The 27,850-nt window shown below is 33.8% G+C and overlaps 2 protein-coding genes across 2 annotated transcripts in view; both read right to left on the bottom strand.

Annotated features, from left to right (window-relative positions):
• The window catches only part of bckdhb (branched chain keto acid dehydrogenase E1 subunit beta), a 104,891-nt gene extending 101,040 nt beyond the window's left edge, over nucleotides 1-3,851 (bottom strand). The window contains exons 1-3 of the mRNA XM_073847186.1: nucleotides 3,650-3,851; nucleotides 2,225-2,302; nucleotides 2,064-2,132 (exon numbers count right to left, since the gene is read on the bottom strand). Coding sequence (XP_073703287.1) covers nucleotides 2,064-2,132; nucleotides 2,225-2,302; nucleotides 3,650-3,842 — 340 coding nt within the window. The 5' untranslated portion in view covers nucleotides 3,843-3,851. The remainder of the gene's footprint in view (nucleotides 1-2,063; nucleotides 2,133-2,224; nucleotides 2,303-3,649) is intronic.
• A 2,741-nt stretch (nucleotides 3,852-6,592) lies between these two features.
• ttk (ttk protein kinase) lies at nucleotides 6,593-24,347 on the bottom strand. The gene is made up of 24 exons (XM_073847532.1): nucleotides 24,260-24,347; nucleotides 23,746-23,968; nucleotides 22,788-22,894; nucleotides 22,536-22,679; nucleotides 22,000-22,096; nucleotides 20,054-20,132; nucleotides 19,850-19,959; nucleotides 19,419-19,515; nucleotides 19,179-19,284; nucleotides 18,838-19,057; nucleotides 18,654-18,760; nucleotides 16,535-16,678; nucleotides 16,310-16,446; nucleotides 16,064-16,194; nucleotides 15,854-15,983; nucleotides 14,716-14,808; nucleotides 14,473-14,630; nucleotides 14,239-14,390; nucleotides 12,842-12,966; nucleotides 12,684-12,755; nucleotides 11,684-11,860; nucleotides 11,497-11,593; nucleotides 8,859-8,944; nucleotides 6,593-6,930 (listed from the first exon to the last, which is right to left on the bottom strand). Exons 1-24 carry the CDS (start codon nucleotides 24,345-24,347, stop codon nucleotides 6,847-6,849), a joined length of 2,964 nt encoding a protein of 987 aa, XP_073703633.1. The 3' UTR covers nucleotides 6,593-6,846.
• Nucleotides 24,348-27,850: the final 3,503 nt, after the last annotated feature.

Genomic DNA, 27,850 nt, shown 5'->3' with positions numbered 1-27,850 from the left:
ATATTTTTTAAAGAAGCGTCTTCTGCTCACCAAGGCTGAATTTTAATTGATAAAATAAATACTGTAAAAACTGTAATGATGTGATATTTTTAGTTTAAAATAACTTTTCTAATTTTACCTAATATTTAAAATATTTTTTTTAATATTTAGATTTTTTTAAAACAAATTATACTTTAAAATGTAATTTATTTCTGTGATCAAAGCTGAATTTTCAGCATCATAACTCGAGTCTTCAGTGTCACGTGACCCTTCAGAAATCATTCCACTATGCTGATTTGATGTATTAGAAACATGATTATTTTTATTTACTATAGTTCTAAAGAACAGCATTAGTTTGATTAAAAAAAAAATAGAAATCTTTTGTAACATTATAAACACTGTCACTTTTGACAAATTTAAGGAGTCCTTCCTGAATAAAAGTATTCATTTTGAATTAGATTTTATTTTTTGATTTTCTGTTGTCATTTTCATGCAAATTAAAGGTATTTTTAAGTTATTAATTATTATATTGATTCTTTGTTAATTTTGCTTGTCATTTTTATTAGTTTATTTAAAAATATTCTATATAGTTTATAATTAGAGTTCATTTTATTTTGTTTTAATTATCTTAGTAGTTAAAATATAAACTAAACTAAAATGAGAAATGTTGCTTTGGCAAATAGCTGATTTTTTTTTTATACAGACTTTTATTATGTTAAATAGTTCTCTTCTGCTCATTAAGGCTGTATTTACTTGGTTAAAAAAAATCCAAAAAACAATATTGTGAAATATTACAATATTGTTTAAAATTATGGTTTTCTATTTTAATATATTTAAAAAAATAAGTTATTCCTGAATTTTCATCAGCCATTACACTTCAGTGTCACATGATCCTTCAGAAACCGTTCTAATATGCTGATTTATTACATTTATTATCAATATTGTGCTGCTCAACATTTTTTAAACCTGTGATTTTTCAAAAGTCTTTGATTAAGAAAATTTAAAAAGAACAGCATTTATTCAAAATAGAAACCTTTAACAATACAAGCCTTTACTATCACTTTTCATCATTTGAACACATCTCTGGTGAATTAAAGTATTAATTTCTTTAAAAACAAATACTGACCATCTGACTATTAGCATATTAATTAACATGATTTCTGAAGGATCTGACACTGAAGACTAGAGTAATGATGCTAAAAATTCAGCTTTGCATCAGAGGAATAAATCACATTTTATAATATATTCACCTAGAAAATAGTTATTTTACATTGATATAATATTTCACAGTATTACCGCTTTTTCAGGATTTGTGATCAAATAAATGCAGTCTTGATGAGCATAAGAAATTTACTGATCCCACATTTTTGAAAGGCAATGTTTATTTATATTTTATTGCGACTAAACTTTTTTTATTTCATGTAATTGTAATGTTTATGTTTAATGTTTATGGTTTGAGTTGTAGTTTTACTTACTTAATATCCCTATTTCAGGCACATTTTTACTTTTTTGACATAATTCTCACAAAAATAGAACATTTTTACACTGATTCTAATTTCAAAATTAAGCTGAAAACATTTAACATTTACCTTTCCCAGCTAATTAATGGCACTCACACACACACATAGCTCGCTTACTATTTACTGTGTACTGATTATTTTTGAAGTACACTCTTAAAAATAAAGGTGCTTTAAAAGGTTTTTCACAGCGACGCCATAGAAGAACCATTTTTGGTTCCACAAAGAACCATTCAGTCAAAGATTCTTTAAAGAACCATCTCTTTCTTACCTTTTTATAATCTGAAGAACCTTCTTTCACCACAAAGAACCTTTTGTGAAACAGAAAGGTTCTGCAGATGTTAAAGGAACCATTTAGACTAAAAAGGGTTCTTCTATGGCAAAGTGAAGCACCTTTATTTTTAAGAGTGTATGCGGTACACAGTGAATAGTAAGCAGGTACTCCAGTCTGCACTCAGTCTTCAGGCAGGAATGGCAGATGTGACAATGCTGCCATCTAGTGTGAGCACACAGGACACACAGATGAGGACACTTCACCTCCAACAACCTATAAGCATGAAAACTCACCGTATTTATCTCTGAGGCCGACTGTGCATCGAAACACTCCACCAAACGCCACATCCTCACCGAAAATCACTGTAGGAAAAATATCACACAAGCTAAAGCACTCAAGACCTTCAGTTAGTCAGTAAGATGAAATGAGAAGTTAAAATCCACTCCTACTGTACCTGCGGTGGGATCACTGGCGAGTGTGTTGTCCAAGGCACTGGTCACAGACTGGAATAAATTCATCTTCTGTGTGGGGCCTGCAGAGATGTTCAAGTCAATCATACATTAGTATCCCATGTTTCATAACAGCTATAAATTCTTATTTTTATATTTTGCTGCTGGTAAATTTCAGGAGGATTTTTTTGTTTTGCTTTTTGTTTTATATTCACACATATTGTGCATATACTGCAATGAAAAATACATACACGGCCTTGCGAAATTATTCATTGCTGAATTATGTTGCTGCCTTATGTTAAACTACTTTAAATTACTTTTTCCCCACATCAATCTAAACTCCCTACTCCATAATGGCAAAATGTTTTTTAACATTTGTGAAAATGTATTAGAAATAAAAAACTGAAAAGATCCCATTGCATAAGTATTCATACCCTTTTCTGATACATTTAAAATTTAGCTCAGGAGCATTCATATTGCTTCTAGATGTTACTACACTTGGAGTGGAGTTAAACTGTGGCGAATTCATTTGAAAGAGTCTGATTTAGAAAGACACACACCTCTCAGAAAAGGTCTAACAGCTGAAAATGCATATCAGAGCAAAACCCAAGTCCGAGGTCAAGATAACTGCCTGTAGAGCTCAGTGACAGACTTGCGTTAAGGCGATGATCTAGGGAAGAGTTCAGAAAAAAATCTGCTGCATTGAAGGTTGACAGAAGCATTCTCCATAATGGAAGACGATTGGAACAACTAGGACTCTAGAAAATGTCTGCCAGCCCCCATCCAAGCTGACAGAGATGGAGAGGTGAAAAGGTGTGTAGTGTAGAAGTGTAGGAACATCTAGAAGCAATATGAATGCTCCTGAACTACATTTCGAGTGTCCCAGAAAAGGGTATGAATACTTATGCAACGGGATCTATTCAGTCTTTTATTTCTAATAAATTTGCACAAATGTTAAAAACCTATGTTTTGCTTTGTCATTATTGAGTAGGGAGTGTAGACTGATGTGGGGAAAAAGTAATTTAAAGTAGTTTAACATAAGGCAGCAACATAACAAAATGTGAAAAAAATGAAGGGGTACGAATACTTTCGCAAGGCAGCGTATATAGTTTTGGTTTAAGTTCCTTTTAGTTTGTGTTTAAATTCTGTACTGTATTAATCGCTTTTTATTTAATTCAAATTCTTCTTTGTATAAAACCGTCTGCTAAATGTCTAAATGTAATAATGACAGAACTTAGCAACTATAAACAAGAGTGACAGATGTCATGTCAGCCTGTGTATTTTAGGTTTACTTTGGTTTGTAAACACCACAGCAAAGTCAGCCTTATGTATTATGAATAGTACTTTAGAATTATAGCTTTAGAGATGAATCATATGAATATCTCCTCTGTATTCCAGCTCCATTGTAAAGTGTAAACAAGGGCATTTACCGTACTGAGAAGGCACAGGGTCAGGGTGATAAGTGAAGTGCGCTGCATGTCTCCTCTGTGTTTTCGGCTTGGCTGTGCAGCCAGGAGACAGTTTATGCAGAGTCAAGCCCAAACTACCGTGCACGCCACCGGTAAACCCGGTTAACGAAGATCTAACATTTGAAGTTCTCAGAAAGAGCCGCGTCGCCGCCATTGCGAAGGAAGCCAAGCAGGAAAAGCGCTCTGACGTCAGCGCTCACATGGACGAGCGCAGCTCTGATTGGCTGGACGCGTGGGAGGATATTTGATTGACATCGTACGTAACACACGGGTTTATCACTTTATTAGTTAATTAAAAAATATTTTGTATTTTTTATAATAAGATTTAAATATTATATAGTTGTATTATATTCTTCAAATATGAACTAAAATAAAATGAGAAATGCTGCTGGAATATGTTTGAGTAAAAAACATTTCAGGATTTCTCTCCATATAATGGACTTCTATGGTTCCCACGAGTTTGAACTTCCAAAACGTAGCTTTAAAGGGCTCTAAACAATCACAGCCGAGTAAAACAGGGTCTTATCAAGCAAAACGATTGGTTATTTTCTAAAAACAAGTACTTTTTTACTTCAAATGCTCGTCTTGTCTAGCTCTGTGTGTACTCCGCGTAGAGATTAAAAAGTATATCAATTGTAAATGTTTTTAAAAAATGACCAGTTGTTTTGCTAGATTACACACTTCTTTAGCTGGGATCATTTAGAGCCCTTTGAAGCTGCATTTAAACTGTATTTTGGTAGTTTAAACTCAGGGGCACCATAGAAGTCCATTATATGGAGAGAAATCCTGAAATGTTTTCCTCAATAAACATCATTTCCTTACGACTGAAGAAAGAAAGACATGAACATCTTGGATGACAAGGGGGTGAGTACATTATCTGTACATTCTTGTTCTGGAAGTGAACTTCTACTTTAAATTAATGTTTATTTTATTTCAGGCAATGGGAATGTTTATGGTTTGAGTTGTAGTTTTATTTAATAAAAAAAACAATGTCAGGCACATTTTTTTTTTCTTTTCTTTTTTTACTCATTTTTTGATCATTTGCACAAAAAATAATTTTACACAACTGATTTAAAATTTCAAAATTACATTTCAAAACATTTTAATTTTAAGGGTTGTTTTTTCATGCACCTGTCAAGTTTGAGATTTTGGGCTTTTTGGTTTTTCATAAAGTTTTTTTTTTAGACTAGACCAGCAAAAGACACTGTTAAGTGTTTCTTTTTTAGTACTTTATCTATTTGTTTCAATAGATTTCAATTACAATCCATATTTTAAAGGCCGTTTTCTCAAAATGAGTTTTTTTCTCCTACACTGAGCAATAAATCTCCACTTCAGTAGCACTTACACACACCAAACTTTACGTTTTCATTCCTGTCAATATTCTGAAGGTTTTTACAGAGGGATTTGTTCATATATAATTTGCTTGATTTTACAAAAAAAATTGTATTCCTCAAAAAACAGTAAAAAGCAATAGTTTTTCCTGTCTGTTCTAAGTTTTTTTCTGAATTATGTTGTGACAAAAAAGATACCCAAAAAATTCCACCTGTAGAAAATTTTGAGTTTAATATGTAAAAAAAAAAAAAAAAATTTGAAACTGACTTCATCCAGTGTTGAGATTCTTGTTCTAGAAATGTAAGCAAATTAGCACATATTTCATTAAATAATGCCTAATTTGCATATATAAACCTAACAATTTAGAAAACTAGTAATACAAAAAATGTTTGCATTTATCAATGTAAGTAAGGTGATAACTATTAGTTTTTTTTTTTTTTTACCCTATTCACCTGCAGTGTCTCGCCAACATTTATATTGGCACCATAATGCTGTCTATAGGCCTTTTACTAGATTTTTCGTAACAGTTTATTTAAGCAATAAGGTACGAGAGGCCGTGCTGTATCATGAATAAATCACGGCTGAAGGGCGTTGTGCCTGCAACCCCTTCAGCCGTGATTTATTCACGATACAGCACGGCCTCAAGTACCTTATTGCTTTTATAAAACGGTTACCACACAATAAAAATATTAAAATCAAAAATATATATTAATTTATATATATTAAGTTGTACGTTTTCATAAAGTAAAATCATTAACTGCCTTCCGCTGTAAAAAGTAGTCCCTAACTGCTGCAGCTGTGTTTACGTTGCTAAGGGTGGTTGCTAAGGGGGTTCAATGATACACAAAACCGTTGAGTGAAGCGGTCATAGCAGTGCTGTATCATGAATACGACACAGCTGCTGACCAATCAGAATTGAGGAATGGAACTAACCGTTTTATAATTAAGCAATAAGGTACGAGAGGCCGTGCTGTATCGTGAATAAATCACGGCTGAAGGGCGTTGTTAGGCACGACGCGAAGCGGAGTGCCTGCAACCCCTTCAGCCGTGATTTATTCAAGATACAGCACGGCCTCAAGTACCTTATTGCTTTTATAAAACGGTTACCACACAATAAAAATATTAAAATCAAAAATATATATTAATTTATATATATTAAGTTGTACGTTTTCATAAAGTAAAATCATTAACTGCCTTCCGCTGTAAAAAGTAGTCCCTAACTGCTGCAGCTGTGTTTACGTTGCCAAGGGTGGTTGCTAAGGGGGTTCAATGATACACAAAACCGTTGAGTGAAGCGGTCATAGCAGTGCTGTATCATGAATACGACACAGCTGCTGACCAATCACAATTGAGGAATGGAACTAATCGTTTTATAATAAAAGATAAATTAAGCTTGGATTACAATTCAGGAAATTTTGAGGAACACAAAAGTAATCAAAATGGTGTCAATATAATAAAGGCACTTAATAATGAGAAACATTTATTACACTGCAAAGTTAAAGTAGAGTTACCCCCAAGAAAACAGCATTGTATGTTACAAAAGAACACCACGTTTGGAATATATCTGACAAGGTATGTTTATTTGTCATGTACGCTTTCTTAGATTACATCACAAAGTCAAATAAATTCAGAAATAGTTTTAAAGAAATGAACAACAATCATGCATTTGTTTAACGAAACTAAAAAGAAGTGGTGCAAGATGGCAACTAGCGAGAGCTGTTTCGACTGACAGCTTCGTTTAAGCTGAGAGACATTTGTCTCAGCGGCTCCTGAGCGTTTAAGAAGAGTGGTTTAGAGTCCTGCAGGCTTCATCCTCTCCATCCTCATCACTTCCACAGCGTCTGACTGGGTGTTTTCACACATTCAGAAACATCCAACTTCCTCCCGCTGTTGCACATCATGGCCAGGTTCTACAGCAGTGACAGAGAAAGATGGTTAAAAAAAAAAAATATCATGTGATTTTTTTCTGTCAAATCTTTACTGATTTTTTTCAAGCAAGCATCAGAATATCTTTGATATTGTTAGTAATATTTACAGATGAACACTTATTGGATTTAACCAGTTTGGCTTTCATTTTCATATTTTTTTTTTTTTTTTTAGAAAAATCAGTCATTCTCAAATATGATCATCAGGCTTTTGAGGAAAGTTTATTTGTTCATCTTACAATCATCATTGGATTGCATCGAATTTTATCTTTTGATAAGAGATAAGAGCATTTAAATCTCATCTTACTAAGACATATTATTGGAGAAATAGAGTGACAACTGATAATTTTATAATTTTATATAAGGTGCCCTCCACTAATATTGGCACCCTTAGTAAATATGAGCAAAGGTGACAGTGAAAAATCTGCGTTGTTTATCCTTTTGATCTTTTATTCGAAAAAATTCACAAAATTCTAACCTTTCATTGAAGTAAAACGATGGAAAATGAGGGGGATATCTCATTATGAAGCAAATGCTTTTCTCTAGTTCACGTTGGCCACAATTATTGGCACCCCTAAAAATTTCTAAAGTAAACAGTACAGACCAAAAGTTTGGACACACCTTCTCCTTCAGGTGTGTCCAAACGTTTGGTCTGTACTGTAGATATGAATTCAACTGAAAAAACTTGTGAAAAAATATCTTTCAGGTGGTCAAATAGCAAATAGTGGAGCTCTGCCGCCACCTACTGGTAAAAGTTCTTTTTTTTACTTTTAAAACTGGATTTTCCAAAAGATGGGCAAAAATCTTACACTAAACCATGTAACCCTAACCCCATGAATTAAAGTTAGAAATGTGGGTCTTTTATAAAGTGAATTTTACATAAAAAAGCAGTTTTTGTATAAAACCCATTTTAAAAATATTTATTAATTTACATATATTTAAAAAATATCACTAACCCACTGAAAACTGCACAAATGTAGAGTAAAAACTTTAATAAACAGAAAAATATACAGTACGGACCAAAAGTTTGAACACACCTTCTCATTCATTTGAATATATATAATATATTCCCATTAATATTACAATTGTTTTAGCACACCAGGGTGTCTAGGAGTATTAAATTGTCCAGTCGTGACTTTCTGTTCCACAGGATTATAAATATGAGGAACACAAAAGCCAAATTCCCTTAATCATCCATCACAAGAAGGAAAACCAAAGAATGTAGTTCTGATGTGCAGAACAAGTTTGTTGAGCTTCACAAAATTGGAAGTGGCTGTAAGAAAAGAGCTAAAGCATTGAAAATCCGCATTCCCACCATCAGGGCAATTATTAAGAAGTTCCAATCAACTAAAGATGTTACAAATCTGCCTAGAAGAGGATGTGTGTCTATATCATCCTAATGCACCATAAGGAGGAGAGTTTGAGTGGCCAAAGACTCTCCAAGGATCACAGTTGGAGAATTGCAGAGAATTGTTGAGTCTTGGGTCAGAAAGCCTAATATAAAATGATCAAACAGCCCCTACATCACCACAATGTTGTTCCAGACGGTTTCAAGAAAAATCCTCCTGGCTCACCCAAAAACAAACTCCAGCATATTCACTTGTCAGACATGATTGGAACTTCAAACAGGACTGGCTTCTATGGTCAGATGAAACTAAAAATGAGCTTCTTGGCAGCTAACCCTCCAGATGATAATAAAGTACCCCATGCACACGGTTAAAAACACTGCTGGGTCTTTAATGATGTGGACCTATTTTTCTGCCGGAGGTCCTGGACATCTTGTTTAGACAAATGGCTTCATGGATTGTTTTTATTTTAAAATAACTTTTTTGTTTTAAATTGTCCAGCAGACCCATACACACAATGCTATATGGTGGTGTTTCAGTATGAATAATAGACTTATAGTCACTTACACTAGCTGCTCTTGCGATGCTGTTGGGAGACTGAAGAGCCAATAGTTCATTGAGGATCCTCTTCAAATCACCGGCAGACGGTTCTGCTGTAAGTGAAGGTGATATAACAATCATCAGCACATTAAAACAGACATTTTTGCTTTGTGCATGAGGAGTTACATTCCTGTAATGGAATTAGCAAAAGGTTGAGTACATAACATTACTCAAAAACAGCTTTTTAAAAGTACACCAAGTAATATTTAACACTGTAAGAAGTTTTGCATTGAAAAAAAATGTATAGTATTTTTAGGAAATGTTTAAAATGTTGTCAAAAAAAAAAAAAAGTTGAAATCACAAACATTTAATTATCAGATTACAGGGCTTCCGAAGGTTTTATGAAGAATTTTTTTTTTAAATTGTTCTGAAAATGTTAATGTCTAGAGAGCAGAATGAGCTGCATTAACAACACTTACAAATACAAACTTGAAAGTGTTGATCAAATCTCCAATACCAAATGTTATGTTTTTATGTTTCTGTGATGTTTTTAAAATTTTCGTTTTAGCCATTTTTATAGTACTTTCAGTTATTGGATTAAAATAAAGATAAAATATGTTTCCATTTTATTTTAATCCTAGTTTAATTTGTGTTTTTTATTATTAATTTATTTTTATGTTTTTTACGTTTTTGTTGTAGTCATTGTATAGTACTTATTTCAATTATTGGGCAACATTTCACATTCTCATTTAAAGTACAAAAAAATGACTGAAATTAGAGCTAAAATAAAATGAAAATATTTTTATATTTTATTTTAATCTTAGTTTAACTTTTGGTCATTTTGTTCTGTTTTCTTATTATTTATTTTTATGTTTTTTATGTTTCTGTTATGTTTTTTTTTTATTTTAGTTTGAGTCATTTTATAGTACTTATTTTATTTCAATTATTGGACAAAATTTCACATTTTCATTTAAAGTACAAAAATGACTTTTTCTGTGTGCAACTAAAATAGAATGAAAATATATTTGTTTTATTTTAATCTTAGTTAAATTTTTTGGTCACTTTGTTGTGTTTTTTTATGTTTATATTATGTTTTTTTAAATTTTAGTTTTAGTCATTTGTATCACTTATTTTAGTGCAATACTCTAATATTTTACAAAAATGTCTTGGCTGGAATATCTTCTGAATATTACCACTAAAATATGGAAATAACTTTTCTTGTGCCTTCTGATCAGACTACAAAAAAATTGCTTTTTCCTCAGTGTTTGTGTCTTGTTTTCCTGTGCAAATCTCTAAAGATTCTTAAATCAAGGCACATTTCAGATGAGATAAAAGTCTTGTTTTCTATGTAATTGACCAAAATGAATTGAGATTATGAATAAAACAAGAACAAATATCGAAAATGTACGTCATTTAAATGAAAAAACGTTTTTCCTCCCCCACTGACACGTTTTTTTCTTAAGGATAAATTCATTTTATTCTGTTAAATTTATCAGAGAACAAAACTTAATTTCCCTCATTTTGCATAGCAAAGGAAATGTATCTTAAGATAAGGATGTTTAGAAATTTGTCTTGAAAAACCAAAACCCAGAGGAAGATATTAATTTGTTCTCATTACTTTATGAATGCAAGACATGCTGCTCTCATTTAAATTGTCTTAAATTATGTAAAGGCAAATTAATCATTTAAGACCTACAGAAACCCTATACTTTATCATGGTTATGCCCAGAAATCTTCCTTAATACACTAATGGGTCAAAAGTGTGTTTATATGTTAAAGAAGTCTCTTCTGTTTCCACCAAGTTTGCATATATTTGATTAAAGTACAGCAAAAACAGTAAAATTTTAATTTTTTTTAAATAATTTTAAAATAACAGTTACTTAATTGAACATTTTTGAAAATGAAACTTCAAAGCTGAATTTTCAGCATCATTACTCCAGTTTTCAGTGTCACATGATCCTTCAGAAATCATTCTAAAAATAGTTTTTTATTATTAATATATCATCATTATTTAAAAGAGCCGAGTACATTTTTTCAGCATTCTTTGATGAATCGAAAGATCAGCATTTATCAGAAATAAAAAGCTTTTGTGACATTATACACTATACTATTCAAAAGCTTGGAGTGAGTATATATAATACTTTTATTTAGCAAGGATGCTTTAAATTGACCAAAAGTGATGATAGAGACATTTATAATGTTACAAACGATTTCCATTTCAGATAAACGCTGTTATTCTGAACGTTCTATTCATCAAAGAAACCTGAAAAAATTCTACGCAGCCATTTTCAACATAAATGTTTTTTGAGCAGCATATCGGAATATATGAATGATTTCTGAGGGATCATATGACTGGAGTAATGATGCTGAAATCACTAATTATTTTAAAACATATTTAAATGGTAAAAATATTTCTAAATGTTACAGTTTTTGATGCACTTTGTATCAAATAAATGCAGGCTTGATGAGCAGAATAGATTTCTTTAAAAACAAAAAACATTAAAAATCCTACTGTTCAAATACTTTTGATTGTTAGTGTAAAAGAGACAAACACTTCTAGAACAGCATTGATGACAGAAATCTGAGATCACTGTTGTATCGACCAGCAAAACATACACCTTTAGATTTGTGACTGCTTTTAGTAAAAGAAGCTTGTTGTTTGTACCTGACTCAGGTGCAGGTTGTGGTTGCAGCTGCAGGTACGGATGATCCAGCAGCTCTGCTATTGAAATCCTCTCTCTAGGATTGCGAACTAAACACCTCTGAAACGGACAACAGACAGATGGTGAGCACCAACTATGAAATCAGAGGTCATTAAACAACTGATCAGCAAAGCCAAACATTCTGCACACCTTCAGCACATCAAGCAGGTCCTTCTCTGGAATATCGGGGAAGTCAATCTCATGAGACGGGTCTATGATGGCATGGATTTTGCTGATTTGATTGGTGATGTTTTGGAAAGGAGTCTTTCCGTAAGTCATGCAGTACAGGATACATCCTAGAGACCACACGTCACCTTTAGCACTGATCTGAAGACAGCAGAGGAGAGAATGATGAGATCAAGCAGTGTAATCAACAATTAACAGCGTTACAAGTAACGGAAGTTCCGTAATAATGTAACCTTTTTCAAGTAACTAGTAAAGTAACGCATTCATTTTTAATTGGCAAGTTACTTTTTTTCCCCATTTATTCATTAAAAGCTCTCCTGTCCCCATGTTGAGAGAATTCTAGAATAAATGTGAACATGCATTAATTCATCTCACTCACTAAAAAAACAGATACAGTATTCCTCAAAATGAATAAAAACACTGAAATTAAACACAAACCTGCAATAATTAAATGTTAAATAATACAAATATCCTTTATGTATTTAATCCCATTTTATTAACCGATGTCTTTGCTGCCGACCTTCGATGATCCAATTCATCCATACTAACAAGCAAAAATGACTCAAGATAATCTAACATTTGGTTTCCTTTTTTACTGCTAAAGAGTTGACTTTTTTTCTTCTGCGGTCTACTGTACAGACGTCAATTTACTTTTATCTAAGCCTGAGGCTTTTGGTGTGAAAAGGCTTTTACATTTGACAAAAATAGAACTTTTTATATTGAAAACAAATGAACAAGCCCTGCCCAGATTTAAAAAGTAACGTAAAAGTAACGTAACAAATTACTTTCTATATAAAGTAACTAAGTAATGTAATTAGTTACTTTTTTAGGGAGTAACTCAATATTGTAATGCATTACTTTTAAAAGTAACTTTCCCCAACACTGACAATTATACACACTTCCTGCAGAATTAACATGAGATCTTATAATAATTTCCAGGCATTAAATTATGACCTCTTCTTACCTTTGACCCTGGTTTGCCATTGGAGGACGTGTCTTTAATGGCCTCTGGTGGCATGTAGTTTAGAGTCCCCACCTGATGGACATTACAAGAATGAGTAAATCAACTCAGAACAGTCTAGAAAATTAACTTTTACAATACTAAATCAGTTCTGTCCCGACCTGCGAGTCCTTCATGATGCTGGTCACGTCAGGCTGAATGCGGTTGGCAATTCCAAAGTCTATTAGTTTCAGCGACGCATCCACAATCACAAAATTAGCTGGCTTTAAATCACTGTGGACAATACCTTCAAATGAAAAATGCAAAGAAATTAATCAGTTAAACAGAGCAGTACAAAATTACAATTAATTTGTACTTTTTTAAGAGAAAATATGAGTGGTGCTTTTCCAGGCACCGCAAAAAAATAAAATAAAATAAACAAATAAAAATAAATTAATAAATATATTAAAATAAATTAATACATCAAACTAAAAAAAAAACACAATTATATAAACAAATTAAAATATAAATTAAAATAAATACATTTTATATATATATATAAGGGCTGTCAAATGATTAATCACAATTAATCACATCCTAAATAAAAGTTTATGTTTACATACTAAATGTGTGTTTACTGTGTATATTTATATAAATACACACACATACATGTATAGATTTAAAAAAAAAAAATATGTATGAATAGTTATACTTATTTAATTTAGACTATATATAGAATTATAAATATTTTTTATATAAATCTAAAACATTTTTCTTTCAATTTAATTATTTTGTTTCTTTTCAGAGATTAGCTTTGCAACGATTTGTGTCGTGAAAAAGCGCTATACAAATAAACTTATCTTAAGTCATTTTTAGTCTCAAATAAACATATCTTAAGAATTTTTTCATATTTGTACTAGAAAACAAGCCATACTTTTGATATTTAGTTTCTTTTCAGAGATTATTTTAAGTCATTTTGAATCTCAAATAAAAATATCTTGATTTTAAGAATTTTTTCATATTTGTACTAGAAAACAAGCCATAATTTTGATATTTTGTTTTGTTTCAGAGATTCTTTTAAGTAATTTTGAGTCGCAAATAAATATATCTTGATTTTAAGATTTTTTTCATATCTGTATCAGAAAACAAGCCATAATTTAATTATTTTGTTTCTTTTCAGAGATTAGCTTTGCAACGATTTGTGTCGTGAAAAAGCGCTATACAAATAAACTTATCTTAAGTCATTTTGAGTCTCAAATAAATATCTTGAATCTTGATTTAAGGATTTTTACATAAGTGTGCCAGAAATAAAGCAAATAAAAGGTTGAATTTTAGAGTGTGAAAAACATTATCAAACAACAAAACCTGTCAGAAAAACTAGTTCACATGAACATAAATCACTTGTGTTATAAAATCAACAACTGTCTACACTAAAAATGCAGTTGTTTTTGCCTGCCACGTTTAGATGTCATCTTCTCAAAATCTTTTTTTTTTTTTTCCATTCCTTAGTGCTGTATCTCATGTTTTAACATTCTGTGTGAATAACCCTGCATGCTATGTTGATGAATGCTAAAATCACCGTGTTTGTGTATAGTGTGCACAGCCTCCAGCATGTTCCTCCAGTAGCACTTCCTGTCCAGCGGGTTGACAGTCTTGCGGTTGCGCAGCCAGGTGTTGAGATCCAGGTGGCCGCACTCCATTAGCATATAGATGTAGCTGTTAGTGATCTCACTGCAAATGAACAGGAAACAGCTCATTAGTCATGTGAACAGAAGCACACCAGAACTTAAGCAGACAAACTCAGCACACTTACTAGTCGTAGAGTTTAATGATCTGGTCACTGTACTGTTGAAGATGAATCAAGTGCTCGATCTCATTCTTATAGCTTTCCACAGCCTGAGCATCTGCTTCCTCTAGATTCACATACTTCAAAGCATACGTGTGCTTCTTATGGTCAAACACCTGATAGACCTGGAAATAAACAGAATTTTCACTGTTACACACAATGGATCACATGAAATGCAAAACGGTTGAGAAGACGTCTTTTCTTTCATACCTTACTGGATCCGCCCCGGCCGATCATCTTGAAAATGAAAAACTGTTTGCCTTTTATTGTAATGGTTTCGTATGAGAAAGCAGAGGCAGGGGTCTGAGGACAAAAGACCGCAGATTGTTACATTAATTAACATTTCACACAAAGGGAAGCTGAAAATGAAGCCCTTTATCCACCTGACTCTATACTGTTATGTAGAAGACAGTTTTCACAATGCACTAAATTCTTCCTGGAGTCAGATTAGATTTTTATTCATACCCAGAATTATGTTTTGTATGTTAATTCTTGATATCAGGATATCAGGTTTTTTTTACTAGTTAAGTTTTTGAAGTGTAAGATTTTTTATGTTTTTTTTAACAAGTCTTTTCTGATCACCAGGCCTACATTTATTTGATTTTAAATCCAACAAAAGCAGTGATATTGTGAAATATTTTTACTATTTAAAACAACTTTCTATTTGAATATATTTAAAAATGTAATTTATTTCTGTGAAAAATTTCAGGAAATGATGATAATTCGATGCAATAAAAAGTGAATGAAATTCATGAATGAACATGACTCATTTTTTTATGAGTTAAGACATATATTATGTGCTAATCATATATTGAATGTATAGTACATCCAGAAACTTATCACCACTGTCATTCAATTATTAATTCATAATGTACAGTTCTCATTTTTATTTACTTGCATTTGATCAACTCTATTTCATACTTTACTTGGTATTTGTAAAGCATCATAAATAAAGTTCAAATGTATGTCTCTAAATGTAATCACAAATAAATGCTCAGAAACAGCAATAAACGGAATTCAGTGGAATTTCCCTGAATTGAATTCCACTTCCTGTAATTGTTGTTCAATTCCAATTCCAATTCCATTTCCTTCTTTGAATTGGAATTGTTGAGTTCATTCCTGAATTGACCCCAACCCTGGTACATAGTACTTCATCTTAAATTTGACTAAAACAAGAAATGCATTGCCAACAAGTCAAAATACAAGTTTAATATTTGATTCTGTTCATGTTTATTTTTATTTAAAAATTATTTCACTTTTTCCTATCCAAATAAAAGAATTAGGTTTCTTTCTCTTTTACACTTCTCTGTCTGTCTCATGTTTCTGATATACATGATGATCTCTTTACCTGTGACGGCTGTGGGACACAAGAAAGCTGGTTCTGAGGGGTGCAGGGCAACTGAACGTGACACATTTTCTGAGCCGTCGATGGAACCGACACAACCACTGGCCGCTGCTTCACCACAGGAGTGACAAAACTAAAGAAGAGGAGATGGAAAGCATGGTTCAGCTCAAGACATAAAGGCCAAATCTAATCCGTGAATTTGGCTGTTTTTACCTGTTTGCATTCGGGTCTTTGTGGTTGGGAGTCTGACAGCTGAAAGAGGGCTGTAATCTGGGAGGCGCAGGTGTTCTCATAGCATGAAGTGAGGATGAAGTGGAAACGGGGTTTGCAGGAGGTTTACCATCCTGAATGGAGCCACAAAATAGATTGATTATTAAACCACTCCCAGCTGAGGCCACTCTAATCATTCTGAGCCCAAATAGTCAACACTAAAGTCACAAGTGTGAGCTGTAAGCAGACCTCTGGAGACGCATGTTTGATGACAGAAGGAATCTTCCATTCTGATGAAGTCTCCTTGGCAAGAGACTTTTGCTGTTCCTCAGGAACCTTCATTGGGTTTTCTTCTTCCTTTTTGGTACTTAGTGCTTCCACATTTTCTGCAAAACCAAAACATTAGTATCATTGGAACTCACTTGGATCCCTAATGAAAGAACAGCAAAGTAATAAACAAAATATGAGACAAACCTGCAGAGTTCTCCTCATGCTCAGCAGGAAGCAGATGAGTTTTACCAGAGTTCAGATTTTTTAGGGCAGTCTGCAGCAGTTCAACTGGCCGTGCGTTTGAGCTCAGTGCTTTTTGTAGAATCAAATTACTTTTCCTAGTATTGCCTTAAAGATTTTAAGAACATGTTATTATACAGGATTTAAACACAGAAATCCTATGCACCGTTACTGTTGAAGACCCCAAATGAACTCAAAGCTAATTAACATGTTCAAAAATCCACAGAAACCAATTTTTGATTGCATGGGTTAAAGGAGAAGTTCACTTCCAGAAAAAAACTGATAACAGATTATTACAGATAATTTACTCACCCCCTTGCTATAAAATTATGTTCTTTGAGGAAAACATTTCAGGATTTCTCACCATATAGTGGACTTCTATGGTGCCCCCAATTTTGAACTTCCAGAATGCAATTTAAAGGGATAGTTCACCCAAAAATGAAAATTTGATGTGTATCTGCTTACCCCCAGGGCATCCAAGATGTAGGTGACTTTGTTTCCTCAGCAGAACTCAAACGAAGATTTTTAACTTAAACCGGTGCAGTCTGCCAACCATATAATATGAGTGGATGGGCACCAGACCTTTAAAAGTAAACAAAAACATGCACAGACAAATTACACCCTGTGGCTCGTGACGATACATTGATGTCCTAAGACTGAACAGTATTTATAGCATTTTTTACCTTTGATACACAGCCACCTCCATCTGTCCTGAGCACGAGTTTATCATCAGGCGCGTTAGATGTGAACACGCTCTGGCGTAGAATACGCAAACACCGGAAGCGATCTGTCGCGTGTATACGACACTCATTGTTTCCACAGTGCACAGAGATTGTGGGTATAGCGGCTATTCAAAATGGTAATTACTTGCGCGTATCCTGATTGTTCAAACCGATTTAAAGCTAAAAGATTACATTCGCTTGCGCAAACTCTTCCGGGACTTTTCACCGATTTCCCCTTACGGTGTTTGCGTATTCTACGCCAGAGCGTGTTCACATGTAACGATCCGGATGAAAAGCTTGTGCTCAGGACAGATGGACGTGGCTGTGTATCAAAGGTAAAAATTGATATAAATACTGTTCTCGCAAAAAACGATCGTTTGGTGTCTTAGGACATCAATGTATCGTCACCAGCCGCCGGGTGTAATTTGGATTTGTCTGTGCATGTTTTTGTTTACTTTTAAAGGTCTGGTGCCCATCCACTCCCATTATTTGGCTGGCAGACTGCACCGGTTTTCATTGAAAATCTTCCTATGTGTTCTTCTGAAAAACAGGCACCTACATCTTGGATGCTCTGGGGGTAAGCAGATAAACATCACATTTTCATTTTTGGGTGAACTATCCCTTTAAATTCAGCTTTAAATAGCTCTAAATGATCCCAGCTGAGGAAGAAGTGTCTTGTCTAGTGAAACAATCAGGTATTTTCTAAAAAAATACATATACTTTTCATGTCAAATGCTCATCTTGTCTAGCTCTGTATGTACTCTGTGCATCCTGGTTCAGGACAGTGGGGTAACTCCTATCTCATTTTCTCCTCCAACTTCAAAATAGTCCTACATCACCGCAGAAATACTGAACCAGTGTTAACAAAGTGAACGTGCAAAGAAGATCAAACGCCCTTTACAAAAAAAGAAAAAAAAGAAAAGGTAAAGCAATGTAGAACTGTCTTTAACCGAAATACACAGAGTATACGCAGAGCTAGACAAAATGAGCATAGGAGTTTAAAAAGTATATAAATTGTAATATATATATATATAATATATATATATATATATATATATATATATATATATATACACATATATATATTTTTTTTTTTTTTAATAATCGATATTTTTGCTAGATAAGGCCCTTCTTCCTGAGCTGGGATCAATTAGGGCCCTTTGAAGCTGTGTTTAAACTGCATTATGGAAATTCAAACTTGCGAGCACAATAGAAGTCCAATATATGGAGAGAAATCCTGAAATGTTTCCTCAAAAAAACAATTTCTTTATGATTAAAGAAAGAAAGACATGAACATCTTGGATGAAAAAGGGGTGATTAAATTATCTGGAAACTTTTGTTCTGGAAATGTCATGTGTTACCTTGTGAGAGCTCAAACTGAGCATGTGCGATATGCACAAAAGCAAACGCTTTGGAGTGCGATCTGGCAATACTGAAATGATCTGGAGCATCTTCTGGATCTTCAATTCTGTAGAAGTGGAAAAGGAAAATTAAAAAGATATCAGTTACTAAGATGAGACTTAGTGCAATCAACCACTGACTCACCCTTTCAGCTCAGCATATCGCACCAGCATTCGAGCATAGCTTTCGGTTTTGCAATGCATTGCCAAAGGAAACCTGGCGAACACTTTAGAGTAGCAGTCCAGGAGTTTGGAGAGGAACGCAGGGTCTGAATGAGGGTCTCCTCTCTTCTCCAGGTTTTTCAGGAAGAGCTGACAACTTTCAGGAGTGTTTGTGCTGATGAGCTGATTGATGTCAGTTGTTTCTGAAAGAAAGCAGATGTTCGAAGATATCTAAATTTCTTTATGAGAAACAAACTCACACTAAAGTATCCTGGTTCAACAATGGGTCAAAATATTACTGATATAACATTAGGTAAGAATTACCTTCCATTCTAGCAGTTTCTTTTCTTTCTGCTCTTTGTAGGAGCGCTGTGATGGTGTCGCCCTCTTCCATGTCTTCCCTCCGATGATCTGGGCTAATTACAGGAGGCTGCACAAAACAGAACAACACTTTTCAGTATTATTTGGACATACTAAACGTTTACTTTTTGAATTTGGTTGCTATAACTCATAACTAGGCACTGGCGAGTTTATGTCAACTTCGAGGCTGAAAGACTCTTATACCTTCAGGTTTAATAAACTGTAGGAGTCCCCATCTGGAGTGCCTTTCTTTGAGGAACACATAGAGAACGTGGAGCGGACATTTGAACCACTTGTTTGCCTGTAGAAAACCAAACTTTAAAGCTTGATAAAGAGCAGGAAATCAGTGTGACTACAAAATGAGACACTTTTACAGTAGGGCTGGGCAGTATGATGCTACACACCAGTGATGACAAATGTGAAGAGATTTTGCTATTTACATCTGAAAGTGAAACAAATACATCTGCACAATGCATGTGTGCATATCAACTATAACATGTTCGCCGCTGAGTGCAAAGTTTTATTACTGTAATTAATTGCATATTTAAAAAATTACATCAATAAAGCATTACTGTTGCAATAATGTAAAATTCAATTGCATATATTTGAAATGTATTTGTAAATCACATTCTCACCTGGAGAAACCACTGCTGTGTGCAGCAATAGTTTCTGGTTTGTGAACACAGTCAGAATCACTGCTCTCGTTTTCAGGGATAGAGAGAGGCACCATGGGAACCCTTTGTGCCTGTAGGAAGAAACATATAGTATGGAAGGTAAGTACATGCATTTCCACTTTCAAGTGTTGTTTGCTGATGGGCTGAAGTCCTCTCACACCTTACCATGGCTATTCTCCTTTGTTGTGAAGCTGCTCTCCACATAGGTACGTTCTCATCTTGTGGGCTGAACTTCTGATCACTCCTGGATTTCAGAATGGTTGTTAACAACATTAATTCTTTCACTGTAAATAATTTTGTCATAGAAAATAGATCTTCCTTAACCACAACAGGCTGTGAGTTGGAAATATTGTGCATTAGGGCTATATATAAAATGATTCTGCTTGGGTTTATTTGAGCAAAAATACAGTTAAAACGGTGACATTGTGAAATAATATTATCACTCCAGTCTTTTAGGAATCGTTCTAATATGCTGATTTGCTGCTCATGAAACATTTTTGATTATGAATATTGAAAACAGGTGTGCTGCCCAATATTTTTGCTGAAAATGAGATTCACTTTGTTTTTAAGGATTCTTTGGTAAAAAGAAGTTTAAAAGAACAGCATTTATTTGAAATAGAACTCTTTTGTAACATTACTCGTCTTTAAGTCACTTTTGAGTGATACAGTTGAGGTCAAAAGTTTACATACATCTTGCAGAATGTGCAAAATATTAATTATATTAGATTTGATTTAGTACTGGCCTGAATAAAATATTCCACGTTTACATATGTGACCCTGGACCACAAAACCAGTCTTAAGTCGCTGGGGTATATTTGTAGCAATAGCCAAAAACACATTGTATGGGTCAAAATTATTGATTTTTCTTTTCTTTTTTCTTTTCTCAAAAATCATTAGGAAATTAAGTAAAGATCATGTTCCATTAAGATTTTTTGTAAAATTCCTACTATAAATATATCAAAATGTAATTTTTGATTAGTAATATGCATTGTTAAGAACTGAATTTGGACAACTTTAAAGGTGATTTTTTGCATCCTCAGATTCCAGATTTTCAAATAGTTGCATCTTAACCAAATATTGTCCTATCCTAACAAACCATACACCAATAGAAAGCTTATTTATTGAGCTTTCATGTGATGTATACATCTCAATTTTGTAAAATTTAACCTTATGACTGGTTTTGTGGTCCAGGGTCACATATATTCCACAAAAGAAAGTAATAGCTGAATCTAAAAAAATGACCCTGTTCAAAAGTTTGCATCCACTTGATTCTTAATACTGTGTTGTTCCCTGAATGATCCACAGCTGTGTTTTTGTTTAGTGATAGTTGTTCATGAGTCCCTTGTTTGTCTTGAACAGTTAAACTGCCCCGTTCTTCAGAAAAGAAAAAAAAACACAAATTCTTTGTTTTTTCAGCATGTTTGTGTGTTTGAACCCTTTCCAGCAATGACTGGATGGATTTGATATCCATCTTTTCACACTGAGGACAACTGAGGGACTCATATCCAAGCGTTTGAACCTTCTGTAATAGTTGCATGAGTCCTTCAGTTGTCCTCAGTGTGAAAAGATGGATCTCAAAATCATACAGTCATTGTTGGAAAGGGTTCAAATACACAAAAATACTGAAAAACCCAAAAAATTGTGGGACCTGAAGAAATTTTTCTGAAGAACAGCAGGCAGTTTAACTGTTCAGGACAAACAAGGGACTCATGAACAACTATCACTAAACAAAAAAACACAGCTGTGGATCATTCTGGTATCAACACAGTATTAAGAATCAAGTGTATGTAAACTTTTGAATGGGGCCATTGTCTCTTGTGGACTATATTTAAACATATTATCTAAAATATCTTATTTAGGTCAGTACTAAATAAAAAATAATGTGTATTTGGTATGATCCCATATTGATATGGTCTATGTTAATTATAAAATAATTAACATTCTGCAGATTCTTCAAGGTGCATGTAAACTTTTGACTTCCACTGTATGTAGTATCATTATGTGATACTTTTTTTTTTTTTTACTTTTTATGATATTCAATATGTTGTTGTTTTTTAATATGGCCAGCAAATTGTGACGAATTTCCCATGAAAGAACAGAACATATCATACCCCTGGTGAAAAGTGCTGTTGGTCTGTAAGTCACATGTTCCGTCTGATCTTCTGGAGCTGCTCCTCATAGACTCGTGTGCATCCTCATGTGCAGACACTACAGAGATTTCACAGGATATGCTCGATTCATAAGAAGCAAAAGTGCTCATTACAGGATTTATGTGAGTTTAACAAAAAACCTTTAGAGGCAAATCTTGACTTTTTTTTTTTTTAAATAAATGTATTTTTTTCAACGGATTCACAGCTGAACACAAAAGTATGGAAGCATATTTCCCAGAATTGAGATAAAAGGTCCCGATTACATTAAGAATGGAACACACTACACAATTTTCCCCCTGATTTACTGTCTGGAGAAGTTGATGCTAGTTGCTGAACAATTGCATAGTGTATGATAGACTCTAATGCATTTTTATCTTCAGATTATGATTCCAATCCAGTCAGAGGATATCAAGCATTTTTAATATTTTGAAACGAGCTAGTGCATTACAGCCTTTATGTTTTTATTCATGGTAAAAACTGGCTTCATGCAAACTAACCTGTTATGTTCTCCTTATCTTCACGTGTGAGGAGCTGGCGTTTGCCTGCGTTTAGATTCTTCACGGCAGCCTCCAGAATGCGCCTGGGTTTAGCATTCATTTCAAAAGCCTTCTGAAGAATCAAAGTGCATTTCTTAATGTTGCCTGGGGAGAAAGAAAGCAACTTAATGACCATATGTTCTTCTCAATTAGCAAACATTTCTAGCAGAGGCAGAAGCTCAGTGCATGCCTTGTATTTTTAAGCCTTCTTACCTTGCAAAAGCTCAAACTGAGCATATGCGATGTGGACAAAGGCAAAATCCTTACAGTGCGATCTCGCTATGTCAAAACTAGCCTGTGCATCATTTACATCTTGGATGCTGTTGACAAAAAGACACTCAAATAAATAATGCATTTAAATATTTGGCAAAATTCTTCAAATAATCTTTGTGTCACACATACAGGATTAGAATTAAGGCGAGACACTGCAGGTGAATAGGGTAAAAAAAAATTGCTAATAGTTATAACCTTACTTACCCAGTCGATTGATTAGATTTGATAATTGCAAAAAAAAATTGTATTACAAGTTTTCTAGAATGTTAGGTTTAAATATGCAAATGAGGTATTATTTAATGAAATATGCACTAATTTGCATACATTTCTAGTACAAAAATGTAAACACTGGATGAAGTCAGTTTCAAAATTCATTTTTTTACAGAAGGAATTTTGTGCATCTCATTTTGTCACGCAATAATTCAGAAAAAAACTATATTTTTTTTACCATTTTTTGGCAAATAAAGTGTTGTATAAAATCAAGCTAATCAGATATGAACAAATCCCTCTATAAAAGCCTTCAGGACATAGACAGGAATAAAAATGTAAAGTTTGGTGTGTAAGTGCTACTGAAGTGGAAATGTACGGCTCAGTGTAGAAGAAAAAAAACGAATTTTGAGAAACCAGCCTTTAAAAATATGGATTGTAATTGAAATCTATTGACACAAATAAATAAAGTGCTGTAAAAGAAACACTTAACAGTGTTTTTTTGGATGTTTTCTTTCCACTAGTCTGGAAAAAACAGCGTTTTTGCCTGCAGTGTCTCCCCTTAAGTAAGTAAATATGACAATTAATATATCTGGGTGAACTATTCTTGAATGAATGTACAGAACATCCAAAATAATGCAAGGATGTTTTAAATAATTTTCAAATCACAATTAAACAAGAGATGACTTACGCTTTTAACTCTGCGAATCTGACCAGCATCTTAGCGTAGCTCTCGATCTGACTGTACTTCCCCAACGGCATGCTGGAAAAGACACGCGTGTAGCAGTCGATGAGTTTAGTGAGCAGGCTAGGATCTGTTTGAGGATTGCCTTTCCTCTCCAGATTGGTCAGAAGTGTCCGGCAGGTGTCAGGTGAGTGTGAAATGATGGCCTGGTTGATGTAATCTGTGTCATCTGTATGGAAGAAAAGCTGTAAATGTTCTGGACTCCTTGATTACAATCCATGATTCTTTTTTTTTGGCCAATTGATGTCCTTTAGCATTCCTTTATGATTACTGGATGAGGATTGTTAATAAACAATTGAAATATTTGACAGCCTAGCATAATTACAAACATTTATATTGGAATTACAGGATTGTTTATGATTTATATTCATTCCCAAACCTGGATGTCTCTGGTATATCCAAGTTTTGAAATGTGGGATATGAGTTAGCCAATATATTACCCATATCTGAAAGTTATTACCATCATTGTATAATTTCTTCATCATGGCCAGGCGTTGACACAGCATCTGCATCTGTCTCTGTCGCTCTGTGCTCTCTTCCTCATCCATCTCTGCACACTAAACAACACAAAACACATTAATAACACCTCATCAACACACTCACTGTACTCCACTGACATATTGAGGAAGATGACACTATACTTTAGCCTATGTCTGTCATTCTAATCATGGCTCGTCTCATCCATATGTTTATAATAGATCGTAAAGTGCACAAACCTAAGGCAACATTCCAAGCTTGTTTCGATGATATTACACTAAAAGCTAAATATATAAAGTTCTAGATCTTAACTCTTATCAAATGTATTATTTGACAGAATTACTCGCTGTGATTATTAACCTAAGAGATCCACAGTGGCAGGGTGCTCACTAACGTTAGCCATCAGGCTAAACTCACTTTACAACAGGACATTTCTCGCTGACAATCGCGTGTTATTGTTTCAATTATTGACAATCAACATCTTGACGCACACAGTCGCACTTTTTGGGTTTTTGACGATGTTATAAAGTATTTTAAAGCATAATACTTACATGGAGACGGAGAAAGGTGGTCAATTTGACGGTAGGATCGATCAATTGTTTTGTTGAACAACCGTTTCAAAATTCGCGACGTCCGCCAAAACGCGCGTTCCAATTGGTCCGTTTGTATTTCACGTGACCAGTTCGCATCTAAGGGGCGGGGCTTCCCTGCTACTGTGCTTCATACTTTCACTCTTATTTTCTTTTTGGGGAGATTTGGAAAACCCCGGATAATGTCTAATATAGCAACATCTTTTTAAATACGGATAAAATAAAAGCGTATTTTATTGTTTAAGTCGAGACACAGCACAGTTTTTTCATGCACCTGTCAAGTTTGAGATTTTGGGCTTTTTGGTTTTTCCTAATTTTTTTTTTTTAGACTAGTGGAAATAAAACATCTGAAAGACACTGTTAAGTGTTTCTTTTATTGCACTTTATCTATTTGTGTCAATAGATTTCATTTACAAATACATATTTTAAAGGCCATTTCTCAAAATGAGTTTTTTCTCCTACACTGAGCCATAAATCTTCACTTCAGTAGCACTTACACACACCACACTTTAAATGTTTATTCCTGTCTATATTCTGAAGGTTTTTACAGAGGGATTTGTTCATATATGATTTGCTTGATTTTATACATTTTATTCCCCCAAAAATAGTAAAAAATAAATAAATAAATAAATACATGTCACAAAATGAGATACCCAAAATCCCCTCTGTAAAAAGTTTTGACTCAAATATGTCAAATAAATTAAACAAGAATTTTGAAATCATCCAGCGTTTAGATTTTTGTTCTAGAAATGTATGCAAATTAATAATGCCTCATTTGCATATTTCAACCTAACATTTTAGAAAACTTGTAATACAATACATGTTTGCAATTATCAATGTAATCAATCAACTGGGTAATTAAGGCGATAACTATTAGTTGATTTTTTTTACCCACAGTGTCTCACCTTAACATTTTGCAGTGTTGTGCATACTGAACACATCATTATTTAAAAAAAAAAAAAAAGATCACAAAAAGATTCATTTAGTTTAGGGCAAATTACAGTTTATGTAAAACGAAAGTATTCATACCCCTTCATTTTTTTTTCTTCACGTTTTGTTATGTTGCTGCCTTATTTTAAACTGTTTTAAATTACTTTTTTTCTACATCAGTCTACACTCCGTGCACCATAATTACAATGCAAAAACATAATTGTCACATCTTCATAAATGTATTGAAATAAAAAACTGAAATAAGTACATTGCATTAGTATTCATACCCTTAACTCAGTTCTTAGCTGAAGCACCTTTACAGCCTCAAGTCTTTTGGGGTATGATGCAACAAGATTTGCACATCTGCATTTGGCAATTATCTGCTATTCTTCGCCTCACCTCTTCATTTCTCAAGCTCTGTCAGCTTGGATGGCATCTGGCAGACATTTTCAGGTTTTTCCAGAAATGTTTGATTGGGTTCAAGCCCAGGCGTTGTCTGGGCCACTCAAGGACATTCACGTGAGTAGTCTATAAGCCACTCTTGCTGTGTACTTGCTGAGGTGAACCTTCAGCTCTGTCTGAGGTTCTGAATGCTCTGGACTAGGTTTTCATTAAATCTCAATATTTTGGTGCATTGAGCTTTTCTTCTACTCTGATGAGTTCCTCAGTCCCTCTCACTGAAAAACAGCCCCACAGTAAGAGGCTGCTACCAGCACACTTTACTTTTGAGATGGTACTCTACAGGTGATGAGCAGTGCCTGGTTTCCTTTAAACATGATTCTTGGAATGGAGTATCATCAGATCAGAGAATCTTGTTTCTCACAATCTGAGGGTCCTTTAGATGCTTTTTTTGCAAATTCCAAGTGTGTTTTCATGTGTCTTCACTGAGGAGAGGATTGAGTTTGGCACACCCACATTAAGCCCAGATCAGTGGAGTGTTGCAGTGGTGTTTGTCCTTCTGTAGGTTTCTCCCATCTTCACATATGATCATCATGGAGCTCAACTAAAGTGACCATCAGGTTCTTGGTTACCAGTTTAGCCAAGGCCCTTCTCCATCAATTGCTCAGCTCTAGAAAGAGTCTTTAATGCAGCAGATTTTTTTCTGAACTCTTCCCCAGATGTGTGGCTTGATGTAATCCTCTTTCTGAGCTCTACAGGCATTTTTTTTTTTTACCTCAGGGCTTGGTTTTTGCTCTGATATGCATTTTCAGGAGTTAGACCTTTTATTGAGACAATACTGCACACGCAATATTATTGCAAGTTGAAACAAGTAAACGGATTGAACTTTTAACACTAAATTAGGTATTAAATCATTCAGAAATGTCAAATTGATTTCTCTATGAAAGATAGCAAAGCTGAGTGATGTTTTAAATAACTTGCATTCACAGTGCCTTGCAAAAATATTCACACCCCATTTTTTTCACATTTTGTTATGTTGCTGCTATATTTTAAAATGCTTTTAAATTACTTTTTTTTTTTTTACCACACGCACACGCCTTTCCAAATAATACCCATTCAATTGAATTTGCCTCAGGTTAATTTTACTTGAAACGTAGCAACGTCTACAAGCAATACGAATGCTCCTGAGCTACATTTCAATACTTATGCAACAGAATTTTTTTTTTTTTTTTTTTAATAAATTAATTAATAATTTAGCAAAGATGCTAAAAATGTTTTTTCCTTTGCCATTATGGTGTATGGAGTTTAGATTGACATGGTAAAAAAAAAAAGTAATTTAAAAACAGTTTAAAATATAGCAGCAACATAACAAAATGTAAAAAAAAAATGGGGTGTGAATATTTTTGCAAGGCACTGTGAATGCAAGTTATTTAAAACATCACTCAGCTTTGCTATCTTTCGTAGAGAAATCAGGTTGACGGAATGATTTAATACCTAATTTAGTGTTAAAAGTTCAATCCGTTTACTTGTTTCAACTTGCAATAATACTGTGAATGCAGTATTGTTAAAGGAGGTGTGGCTGTGTTTGGCAGTCACTCATAAAGATGTAAAAACTAGATGTATTGTTGAAATAAATAAGACAAATACAACATAAA

Source organism: Garra rufa, chromosome 9 (assembly GCF_049309525.1).
Source record: "Garra rufa chromosome 9, GarRuf1.0, whole genome shotgun sequence".
NCBI lineage: Eukaryota > Metazoa > Chordata > Actinopteri > Cypriniformes > Cyprinidae > Garra > Garra rufa.
This window is presented reverse-complemented; position numbering and strand designations above follow the sequence as displayed.